Below are 12055 nucleotides of genomic sequence, written 5' to 3' on the forward strand. Positions count from 1 at the left end.
GCCTAATGTTGCATGATTGTGTTACTGAAGTAAGACAAATACTTGAGGGGTTCAAAATTTAGAGATATAACCAGAACAATGTGTGAAAATTCAAGGGAGTGAAGTGAATACTTCCTGAAGGCACTATACATTTCAGATTATAACTGTTAAACTTCAGCTCACGGACAGGCAGTTCGCTAGTGTGGAGTAAAATTTGCTAATGCAATATTGATATGTAACTGACAGGGGCCCATGTAAGAGTTGTCTGGAGATCCTTACAGCTGCTTCACTGGAGTTTTTGTAACCTTCTGAAGACCTCCTGAAGAGTTTTGTGACCTCAGACCTGTAGACCTATCTATACTTTTTTTCTTGCTATATTTTTAGTCGGACAAGCACATAGTAATAGCAGTGTTGAATCTCCTTCATTCCGAGCCGATCCTCCCTATACACAAAATACGCAAGTTGCGTGGGGCCCCCGAAACACCAGGGGGCCCCCTTGCTCTCAAAGATAATTTAATTTTAGTATTTGGCCAGCGGTTATGAAAACATTTATTTTAATGCGGTGCCCGTTCTATGTAAAAATCAGTAAAATAATGTGAATGTCGTAGTCTTACTGGAGACAAAAAAAAAACAGTTGAAAGTGTACCGAGCCGCAGAAGAGACACTGTTTCTCAAGCACTTTCAGCAAGCGCGATTCGACGGAGTGAAACACGGACAAATGCGTTTCATTCATTCGTTCATAACCACTCATACCCCACTCCAGAAGTCTAGGATCGGTACTGCCTTCATTTGTACACTACAATACTGAGCCTAACTACAAATTACTCATAAATTATTTTCACTTTAACAATGATGACCAGTGTTGGGGTAATGTATTACAAGTAACGCGAGTTACGTAATCAGATTACTTTTTTCAAGTAACTAGTAAAGTAACGCATTACTTTTTAATTTATAAGAGAATATCTGAGTTACTTTTTCAAATAAGTAACGCAAGTTACTTTTTTTTCCATTTTATTGATTGACAGCTCTCCTGTCCCCATGTTGAGAGAAATCAGAAGATGTTACAGTTCTAAAATAAATATGAATATGCATTAATTCATCTCACTCACAAGAAAAAAAAACACACAGATTCAGTATTCCTCAAAATGAACAAAAAATGCAACTCAGAATATGACGCAAACCTGCAATAATTAAATGTTAAACAACACAAATATCCTTTATGTATTTAATCCCATTCTATTAACCAACTGCTTTGCTTCTGACCTTCGATGATCCAGTTCAACCGTACTAATAAGCAAAAATGACTCTGGACAAACATTTGTGTGTTTTTTTTATTGCTGAAGTGTGTTGAAATTTCTTCTTCTGCATTCTACTGTACGGACATAAATTTACATTTCCTTCAGCCTGAGGCTTATTAATTTCCCTTTTGGTGTGAAAAGGCTTTTATATTTGCCAAAAATATAACTTTTTTATTTTAAAAACAAACAAGCAAGCCCTGTCCAGATTTAAAAAGTAATGCAAAAGTAACGTAATGCATTACTTTCCATAAAAAGTAACCAAGTAACGTAATTAGTTACTTTTTTATGGAGTAACGCAGTATTGTAATGCATTACTTTTAAAAGTAACTTTCCCCAACACTGATGATGACTAAATTCTGTCAGAAAAAAGTACAACAGCCTGTTTCTGGGGCAGTAGCCTAGGGTACATTAGTAGCTTTTAAGGGTACTGCCCCAGTGACTCTTGTACTCCTAAAGATTTTTTTAACATAATGAATTTATTTATTTATTTGCAGTAATGCTTTGATTAATGTCTAATTTGTCTTTTTAATCTTTAAAAGATGTGAAGGACTCTGCATTCTGCCATTACAGGGTATAATACACAATTACACAACATCCCAATATTTAGGGGGAAAATACATTTGTTGTTTATATTGTCATTAAACAAATGAAATGAAGTAAATCATTCTTGAGAAGTGGGACAAAACAGGGTGCAAAATAGAAAAAATAACACCTTGTACTCAGACAAATGAAACTACATGTGTGGACACACTGTTTTAGACGTAGTGAGAGGACATTAAGAAACACAGATTAGGTATAATAATGAGAAAATTTAATTGAAGGTGATAATTGTGCTAAATACATTCTATTATTAATCCCTCATGACATTTAGCATTTTAAATATTTTTATTTTTAAACCTAATAGCAGTTACCCTTGCTGGACCTGTTTTGTCCCATGTCTCAAGAATGACATAAATAATAGTTGCCACTAGCTGATATTTCGGATTTACTGCAATATGAGGATTAATTATTGCTATTCCTTACCCGTTAATACTTTTTTTCTTTCTTCTCAGATGTTTGCAATTTTATCGCAAAACAATTACATCGTTAAAATCAGAAAACGGTATATGAAAAAATACATTTAGCCTACATTACCTATTGTAGGAATCCAAGTCTTGTTCAAGTCTTTCTTGTTTCCACCCGGTTTAAAAACGAAGACGCACAGTGCACCACTTATAGCGGTATATCATAAACGTAATAAGTCTTTCAAATGCTGTTGTAGTTTTAAATCAAGACAAAAATATATATATATAGCCACTCTTGTTAAAAAATGAAGACGCCCCCTCAGAAACGCGTGTATCCTAAACTGCCTGTGTGGATAGTGGAGGACCATCATGAGGTAGATAAAATGGGATTTCAGTTCTTGCTGATGTAAGGCTTTATTAAATCTAACGCCAGCTAAATAGTTGAATTTACAATAGTTCCAATAAAAGCAAAGTAGACATTGGTTTTGAGTGATAGATCGCCACCTACATGTGTAAAAGAAATAAACAGTTACTTAAATGTCATTTCCACCTGCTTTAGGTTGTGAAGCACATATATCGTGCCATTGGCTCGAAACATATTCCAATGAAGGGCATTAAAATGGTCCATTTGGACTCCCATCCTGATCTCCTCATCCCTGTGAATATGCCTGCTGATACCGTGTATGACAAAGAGACTCTGCTCAGGTGAGTTTATAAGGGCTTTTCGTCAACTTTGTGAACCATCATAGATTTCAAATTTCTTTTCGGACTTGGAAACCTTTTACTAAGATCACTTTTACCCTTGTTCCAGACCCAGAGTCCCACAAATATGAAAACCAATTATTATTGTGTTATTGTAAAACTGTGTCAATCTAAATAATAAGTTAAATAATTCAACTTGTATTAATTTTGAGTGAAAAATGATGTGTGTTATGTTATTTATTATTTCATCAAATTAATATGTTAAATTCTTTTTAGTATTTTTGTTTGCATAATTTCAAATCAAGTTTAATTTATTTAACGGTTTCCACTACGATGCATAATATCCTAGCTATGCAATTAGCCGGAGAAGTCATCCGTTTAATAGATTTTATTAATATTTAGAATTCGTTTTTATTTTTATATATTTTCCATTTTAGTTAAAGTTTTGGGTTTGTCATTTTTATTTTTTATGTCTTTAGAGTTCATTTTTATTACATCATGTTAAGCTAAATTAGAAATGTTGCTTCTGCAACTAGCATAAACAAAAGGATTTTGCATATTTTATTTTGGTTAATGTTGTTTTTTTTACATTTTATTTTTTTAAATAATGAATATTTATTTAGATATTGATTTTTCTTTTAAGTTGACAGAAATTAGTACATTACAGAATGTTTTACCGAACTGTTCAAGTCTACATGGCTCATGTCAAAGAAACACCCACGAATGCCTGTACAAATAATACAATTCATGAATACTCCTCTGGCGATTAAAATCAGACTATTAAAAGACAGCTCATGCTGTTGAGAATAAAGCCCACTGATATTTGTTCACACCATTAGTTGCAACAGTGAGTATAAGGGTTGACATGTTTTTGTTTGCGCTTGCAGTGAGCTGAGCATTGAGAATTGGATTATGCCAATGGTCTATGCTGGACACGTATCCCACGTAGCCTGGCTGCATCCGTACTGGGCTCAGCAGATCAAAGAAGGAGAGCATTCTATGTGTGTGGGGAAAGATTCATCCACGACCACCATCAGGTCAGGTGCAGCATATCAGCATGTAACCATGAGATGGCAGCAGGCGTTCATTTACTATTAATAAGGATGAGACCTCCACCCTGTCAGGAAACATTGTGCTGTTAAAATCGTGTTTAAAAACATTCAGAAGAAATCTCTTTCTCTTTTCAGGGTCACAAGCACAGACGATTACTTTTTGAGTGACGCTCTTTACGTTCCTCTGGATCAGCTGGAAAACCCAAAAGAGTTGCAGTTAAATGTCATTCGAGTGGATCCTGTTGACCGTACGCAGAAAAGGACACCTGAAAATGGGCAAAGTGGTGCTAAATTACCTAAATCAGCTGTAAAAGAGGAGAATGATGTGCAGTTGAAAAGGGACGCCCCGTGCACTTCCTCTTGTCAACCGCTTGATGGCAGCACTGCGTCAGGAAACGGCAGTCACACAGTCACGAAAGCTGATGAGGGGTCAACAAGCTGCATCACTGAACGGCTTTCAGCAGTTATAGAGCAGTCTGACCCTTTCATACTTGACATTGACTTGGATTTTTTCTCCTGCAAGAACCCTTTCAAGGAGATGTACACACAGGTGGAGTGAATCAAGCAGATCCATCATTATAGTCCTTTTTGTTTCCTAAACGATAGCAATTACTTCTCCATATTGTACTTTCTCACACCTACATTGTACTGATATAGAAAAAGCTTTGTAGACAAATGGAAGATATTGATTCTTTCTAGTTTCTTCAGAGCTCATATATAGTTTTATATGTATTAGTATCGATATACATTGTCTATTTGCCACCGTTGTTGTCTTACAGGAAGAGTACGCTCTCCTGCAAGAGTTATACAGCTTTAGCAGGCCACAGCAGGATTCAGATGAGGTAACAAAGGTTCCTAATCAAATGTACCATAAACTAATCATGAGATCTTCATTCAGTCATAGCAACAGGCATGTTACTAAACACCCTCAGGGGGTGAAGCTAAAGCTAATCTTGCTTCTTTTCTTTTTTTTAAACCGTGGCAACAACTCTGTTCAACAGCTTTCCAAGTGAATGTTTAATCCAACTGATGTGTGCTAAAAAAAATTATATTAGCTGTTGCAACAGCTTTTATCAAAGTCAGTCAGAACTGTTTTAGCATTCATGCTTGATTTCAAAATCATTTTTGACATCTTCACGTTTGAATGCTGATACATACAGACGCAGGAGTCTGAGACTGCTAGTGAAAATGTATTGCATTTTTCTGCTTAAAACTATTTTAATTGTAAATTTTATTATGAGCATGACAATGTGAATGAAAAGTTCAATTCAGAGATCAAATTAAATTACCCAGAGACCAAGGCTGCATTTTTGTGATCAAAATTACAGTAAAAAAAAAGATTTGAGTTTAAATTATGTAGTAATATCATGAAATATTATTTTAATTTTAAAAACAACTGTTTTCCATTTGAAACTGTTTTCTGTTTAAAATATCTATATATGATCAATTTAAAGTAATTCGGTGATGGCAAAGCTGAATTTTCAGCAATCATTACTCCAGTTTTCAGTGTCACATGATTCTTTAGAAATCCAGAAACATTTCTTTATTTATTATAGAGATTTTTCATAATATTATAAATATCTTTACAGTCATTTTTCATCAATTAAATGTGTCCTCCTTGAGGGGAAGAAAAAAAACGTATTGCCCCCAAACCTTTGAACGCTAAAGTACTTACTTTTGATTAGTCACATAAAAATAGTGTAGAATCTTAAAAATTTATTTTTCATGTATGTTTTAAATTCAGTAAAATCAAAAACCTTGTTTATTCCCAGAGTTAAATGATATCGTATATATATTCAATGTGGTCTGAGGCTTTTGAACCTCAGTGTATTTTGTTGAATACAGGACACACAGAAGGCACATTTCCCTGGTGGCAAATAACATATAATATCTTTAACGTTCCATGTGTTGGTTTTTCAGGAGCAGCTCTTAGATTGTGTAGAGAGACGCACTCACCAGCTTGAAGACCTGGAGGCTGCATTTGCTGAACTGGTAGAGGATGACGGCCAGGAAACTGTTGAACGTTTAGCAGCAAACCCAGGGTACGCATTACTGCTGTCACCGAGATGAGACTGTAGAGCCACAGGCTCTGTGCTTTTTGATTATAGCTCCATATCATCGCACCATTGGGCTTGATTGATTGTTTTATATGGTCAGTATGCATTTGATCAAGCAGGAGATGACACAGCCTCATGCACTGATTTGTTTCCCCCTCTCTTTCTTTGTAGAATGAAATCTCTTGTCAGACTTGTACACAGCCTTAAGAATCGAACTCAGTCACCGGACTATGAAATGGTAAAGTTGTGTGTGTGTTTATCCTTTGGGTATTTTAATCATGTTTGAAGTGTCTCATCCCAGATATTCCAAATAGTTTTATGTTTTTGTAGTCTACAATGATGTATGTAGAAAAATAATATCAGAAATTTTAGTATCTTCTTATTTTACCTTCATATTCTTATAAACTCCTCTAACGTAATAAAAAAACAGTTGGCAGATGACATTATAATTGAAACTTTAACCCTCTATTTTATTGTAGATTACCCATTCACTTTTCAATAGAATATCCATTCTAGTCACGTTGTTTCTGCTTGGTGTGTGTGTGTGTGTGTGTGTGTGTGTGTGAATTAAGTAAAAAACATGACAATAACATGCCGATGTAATGAATGTAATTCAAGACATGATCTCTAAAAATAAATCATGCATCTTAAAGTAAATCTTGTTTCAAATATGTTTAGATATTGTTTTTCTGCAAAACAAGACAAAATACTAATTAAAAATGTTTTGCATTGATGAGGAAAAATAATGAAATATCAACCTGTTACTTAATGTCAAGTATACTTTTCGAGCTATTGAGAGCCTCCAAGCAGAACATGAAGGATAACAAATTTGCCTCCCTTGGCTTGTAGTGCTGAGGCACGTCTGTACGCACCACAGACTGATATATTTGTGCCTGTGTTGTTGAGTCTAGGTGCATCAAGCAGGCTTGACCTGTGATTACTCTGAGCTCCCTCACCACATCAGCAGTGAAGAGGAGATCCAGCAAATGATCACGGCTGTGCAGCTCTTCTTGGAAAGCATGCCCAAACCCACCATAGTCACTATATCCAGGTACATCAGTCATTAGAGCATATGGACGTCTGTTCTGTGTCTCCTTTTGAAAAGTACATTGGGTCCTTTAATCTTTCGCTTATGATTTATTACATTCTCCAAGGTTAAAATCATTTGGTGTTTTTTTTCCCACAGAGAAGCATCCTATTTCTTGTTTTGTTTTTGGTCTGCATTAATTAGCATTGTAATTTATGACATAATGATTGTTTGTAGGCTGGTTGTTGCCCCAAAAGCAGATGCTTGAATCTGTGCCGTTGAGACAGATGGTGTTATGTGAGACTTGTGTCTCAGTGATCTGTTAGCATGCTTTTTAATGAGCATAGACTCAACATCACACTCATCAGTCGCTCTCTTATCTCTAGTCAGGGGGAGCTCAGCCCTTCATGGTCCATGGGAATATTTTTCTAGTCTTTTAATACTAAGTTCTCTGACTGATGGTGCATCACCGTGGCTGACATGCACCATTGTTTTTTTTATCTGTGTTCAGAATCAAAAATGCTTTAAATGTTTTATTATTATTATTAATAGGTATTTATTAACATCGCTAGGGGCATATATTTACTTCAAAAGTCTGGGGTCAGTAAAAATATGTTAATGTTGAAAAAAGTATCTTAAGCTCACAGAGGCTGCACTTAATTGTGTGTGTGTGTGTGTGTGTGTGTGTGTGTATAGTGCTTAACAATGTATTAGGCCACCACCCAATGTAAGGTTTGTGCTGCAGCTGCCCTAAACTAACAGTATTGGTGATTACCAAAATCAATTTTTATGTTTCTGTAATGGTTAATCCACACCCATATGTGTAAGCTCTTTAGTCACAGTAGTGTCTCTAATGCTAAAATATAATTATTGTTGGGATTTAATGGAGATAGATTCACAGATAGATTGCACAAAAGTTTCATCAAAAACAAGCCTTTGGGAACAACTAAACTATTTGGAAGTCAGTTACAACAGAGACATAAAAGTAAAAAAAAGTGCATAAAAACAATGCCAGCAAGAATGCAGGCTGTTATCAAAGCCAAAGGAGGCCATACAAAATAAAAATAAAATGTATAAATGTTTTATTATTATTATTAATAGGTATTTATTAACATCGCTAGGGGCATATATTTACTTCAAAAGTCTGGGGTCAGTAAAAATATGTTAATGTTGAAAAAAGTATCTTAAGCTCACAGAGGCTGCACTTAATTGTGTGTGTGTGTGTGTGTGTGTGTGTGTGTATAGTGCTTAACAATGTATTAGGCCACCACCCAATGTAAGGTTTGTGCTGCAGCTGCCCTAAACTAACAGTATTGGTGATTACCAAAATCAATTTTTATGTTTCTGTAATGGTTAATCCACACCCATATGTGTAAGCTCTTTAGTCACAGTAGTGTCTCTAATGCTAAAATATAATTATTGTTGGGATTTTATGGAGATAGATTCACAGATAGATTGCACAAAAGTTTCATCAAAAACAAGCCTTTGGGAACAACTAAACTATTTGGAAGTCAGTTACAACAGAGACATAAAAGTAAAAAAAGTGCATAAAAACAATGCCAGCAAGAATGCAGGCTGTTATCAAAGCCAAAGGAGGCCATACAAAATAAAAATAAAATGTTTACACTACCGTAAATTAAAGGAGTTTCTTATGCTCATCAAGGCTGCATTTATTTGATGAAAAATGCAGGAAAAATTGTAATATTGGGAAATATTATTACAATGTAAAAAATAGAGTTTTTCTATTTTAATATACATTAAAATCTAATTTTGGAAGTCAGTTACAACAGAGACATAAAAGTAAAAAAAGTGCATAAAAACAATGCCAGCAAGAATGCAGGCTGTTATCAAAGCCAAAGGAGGCCATACAAAATAAAAATAAAATGTTTACACTACCGTAAATTAAAGGAGTTTCTTATGCTCATCAAGGCTGCATTTATTTGATGAAAAATGCAGGAAATATTGGGAAATATTATTACAATGTAAAAATAAAGTTTTTCTATTTTAATATACATTAAAATCTAATTTATTCATGTGACGCAAAGCTGATTTTTCAGCATCATTACTCCAGTCTTCAGTGTCACATGATCCTTCAGAAATCATTCTAATATGCTGATTATTATCAGCGCTGGAAACTGTTTTGCTGCTTAATATTTTTTGGGAACCTGTGATACTTTTTCTTAGGATTCTTTGTTGAATAAAAAGTTAAAAAGAAGAGCATTTATTTAAAATAGAGTTCTTTTCTAACAATATGCACTACCGTTCAAAAGTTTGGGGTCAGTACATTTTTATTCTTTTTTTCCTCATTTTTTTGAAAGAAATTAAAACTTTTATTCAGCGAGGATGTGTTAAATTGATAAGAAGTGATAGCAAAGATTTATATTGTTAGAAAAGGTTTATATTTTGAATAAATTCTGTTCTTTTTAACTTTTTATTCATCAAAGAAACCAGAAGAAAGTATCGCAGTTTAAAAAAAAAGCACAACTGTTGCCAACATTGATAATTCTAATAATAAATCAGCATATTAGAATGATTTCTTAAGGTGGGATCAGTAAGACTTGTAATGTTTTTTAAAGAAGTCTCTTATGCTCATCAAGGCTGCATTTATGTGATCAAAAATTCAGGAAAAAAAAGTAATATTGTGAAATATTATTATGATGTAAAATAACGTTTTTCTATTTTAATATACATTTAAAATCTAATTGATTCCTGTTATGCAAAGCTGCATTTTCAGCATTATTACAATAAAAAGTTAAAAAGAAGAGCATTTATTTAAAATAGAGTTCTTTTCTAACAATATGCACTACCGTTCAAAAGTTTGGGGTCAGTACATTTTTATTCTTTTTTTCCTCATTTTTTTGAAAGAAATTAAAACTTTTATTCAGCGAGGATGTGTTAAATTGATAAGAAGTGATAGCAAAGATTTATATTGTTAGAAAAGGTTTATATTTTGAATAAATTCTGTTCTTTTTAACTTTTTATTCATCAAAGAAACCAGAAGAAAGTATCGCAGTTTAAAAAAAAAGCACAACTGTTGCCAACATTGATAATTCTAATAATAAATCAGCATATTAGAATGATTTCTTAAGGATCATGTGACACTTTATACTGGAGTAATGGCTGATGGAAATTCAGCTTTGCATCACAGAAATAAATTATATTTTAAAGGATATTAAAATAGAAACCAATATTTTATATTGTAATAACATTTTGCAAGATTACTGTTTTCTGTATTTTTTTTATCAAATAAATGCAGCCTTGACGAGCATATAAGACTTCTTTTAAAAACTTTTAAGTCTTACTGATCACAAACTTTTGAATGGTAGTGTACATTTTTTGTTTATTATGTGTGAATAAAGACTATTTTTTTGTTTCAGTTTGGTATTTCCCTTATAAATGACAATACAATTTTTAGATTTAAGCAGTTTAGTTTTTGGACAGTTTTTGACATAAATTGTTTATTTGTATATAAATGCAGTATTTATTATTCTTTTTTTTTTTTTTGTGGAAACATTGGTAGTTTTTAATTTTTTCAGGTTTCCTTGATGGATAGAAAGTTCAAAAGAACAAGATTTGTTTGAAATAGAAATCTTTTGTATTATGAGTGTTTTTGCTGTCGCTTTTAATCAATTTAATGTGTTCTTGCTTAATAAAATTATTGATTGTTTTTTAAGTACTGAACTCAAACTTTTGACCAGTAGTGTGTGTATATGTCATTTCACGTATGTTATAAATGTATGTATACGATTTAAAAAAGATTAAGATAATATAAGATTTAAATGTTTCTTACATTTCAATTTATCCTTGTCAGATCCAGTTTGGATGAGTATTGCCCAGCGGAGCAAGTGGATTCTATCCAGAACAGTGTGCTGAACATTCTAGAGACCCTCTTTGGCTGCTTAGATGTTCACAGAGAGTATGAATCAATACCATCAGAGAGCACATCACAGACCCCATGAGGAGGGAGGTTAAATTCAGCAGCAGCTGCGGCATGTTCTTTACCAGTAGCTGCTTTCAGAGGGTGGATGTAGCAAAGCTTTTAAAACCATGCTGTGATTTGCCGTGTACTCTGTTACTGCCTGCATTGAGTGCATATGTAACAATGAGGTTGAGATGCGAACATAAAGGGAAATGAGTTTTCAATTTAAGAGGTTTTCTTCTATGTATTTTTGAAGTGCATGTATTCAAAATAAGAGATGCTGAAACCTTGGGTAATAATTTTTCTGTGTTGTCACCAAAATGATGGTTTATTAGCACAGTAAAGTAAAAACCCCAAGACTTTCGTATGAATTCCGTGCTGTAGTCAGTCATTCATCCCTCGTGTATGCATACTTCAGTCTGGGAATAGCAGATGCATTGATATAAGACCGCACATTTCCCCTCTTCCTGTGTGGCCCCTTGTGCCTCGGCTGTCTTTGTCTGAAACCTGAGGCGGTTACCAATTCATGTGAGCTTTGTACATGGCACCCTCCTTTATTGCTCTATGCCTGCAGACTTCAAGACTGCCCTCAATATGGCTGACCTGACTTTACATTTCACTGCATGACAAAACAACTATGAGCGACACTGACGAAGCAAATAAATGCAGTAAAAAAAAACAAGATAAAAACCATAATTTTCGTAAGGGATGAGATGCACAAGAGCGTTTTAAGGACAAAAACCTGATAAATGTCTTGAAGTACAACATCTGAACAATGTCTTGATGTGTGGTAACCATAGTATAAGCGGAATAATTGACTCCGGTTCGTTGAATCGTTAGAAAATTATGCTCGGTGGAGTCATCGTCATCAGTTGCTCCTTTCATAAAGAGACAGGTATGGAGAATAAAGGATGACAAATTTCATTTTTGGCTGAACTATCTATTAAACTGTTAGCAGGCATTTATACCATGGTGATTTATGCACCAGTGTTGGGATTGTTACTCAAAATGTTTTTG

The 12055-nt window shown here is 34.0% G+C and overlaps 1 protein-coding gene across 1 annotated transcript; it reads left to right on the plus strand.

Annotated features, from left to right (window-relative positions):
* The first annotated feature begins 2461 nt into the window (after nt 1-2461).
* On the plus strand, nt 2462-11744 carry cunh5orf22 (chromosome unknown C5orf22 homolog). Its single transcript, XM_016273809.1, has 9 exons — nt 2462-2655; nt 2841-2986; nt 3871-4020; nt 4171-4585; nt 4815-4877; nt 5956-6077; nt 6264-6330; nt 7004-7143; nt 10931-11744. The coding sequence occupies exons 1-9, from the start codon at nt 2587-2589 to the stop codon at nt 11076-11078; spliced, it is 1320 nt and encodes a 439-aa protein (XP_016129295.1). The 5' UTR covers nt 2462-2586; the 3' UTR covers nt 11079-11744.
* Nucleotides 11745-12055: the final 311 nt, after the last annotated feature.

Source organism: Sinocyclocheilus grahami, unplaced genomic scaffold (assembly GCF_001515645.1).
Source record: "Sinocyclocheilus grahami isolate Dianchi unplaced genomic scaffold, SAMN03320097.WGS_v1.1 scaffold5.1, whole genome shotgun sequence".
Lineage (NCBI taxonomy): Eukaryota > Metazoa > Chordata > Actinopteri > Cypriniformes > Cyprinidae > Sinocyclocheilus > Sinocyclocheilus grahami.

Bases quoted from the DNA above. Each gene is read 5' to 3' on its own strand.
- cunh5orf22 (XM_016273809.1), top strand. From the start codon at position 2,587: ATGAAGACGCCCCCTCAGAAACGCGTGTATCCTAAACTGCCTGTGTGG. The intron at 4,878-5,955 runs GTAACAAAGGTT...TTGGTTTTTCAG, and splicing joins CACAGCAGGATTCAGATGAG to GAGCAGCTCTTAGATTGTGT. The intron at 6,078-6,263 runs GTACGCATTACT...CTTTCTTTGTAG, and splicing joins CGTTTAGCAGCAAACCCAGG to AATGAAATCTCTTGTCAGAC.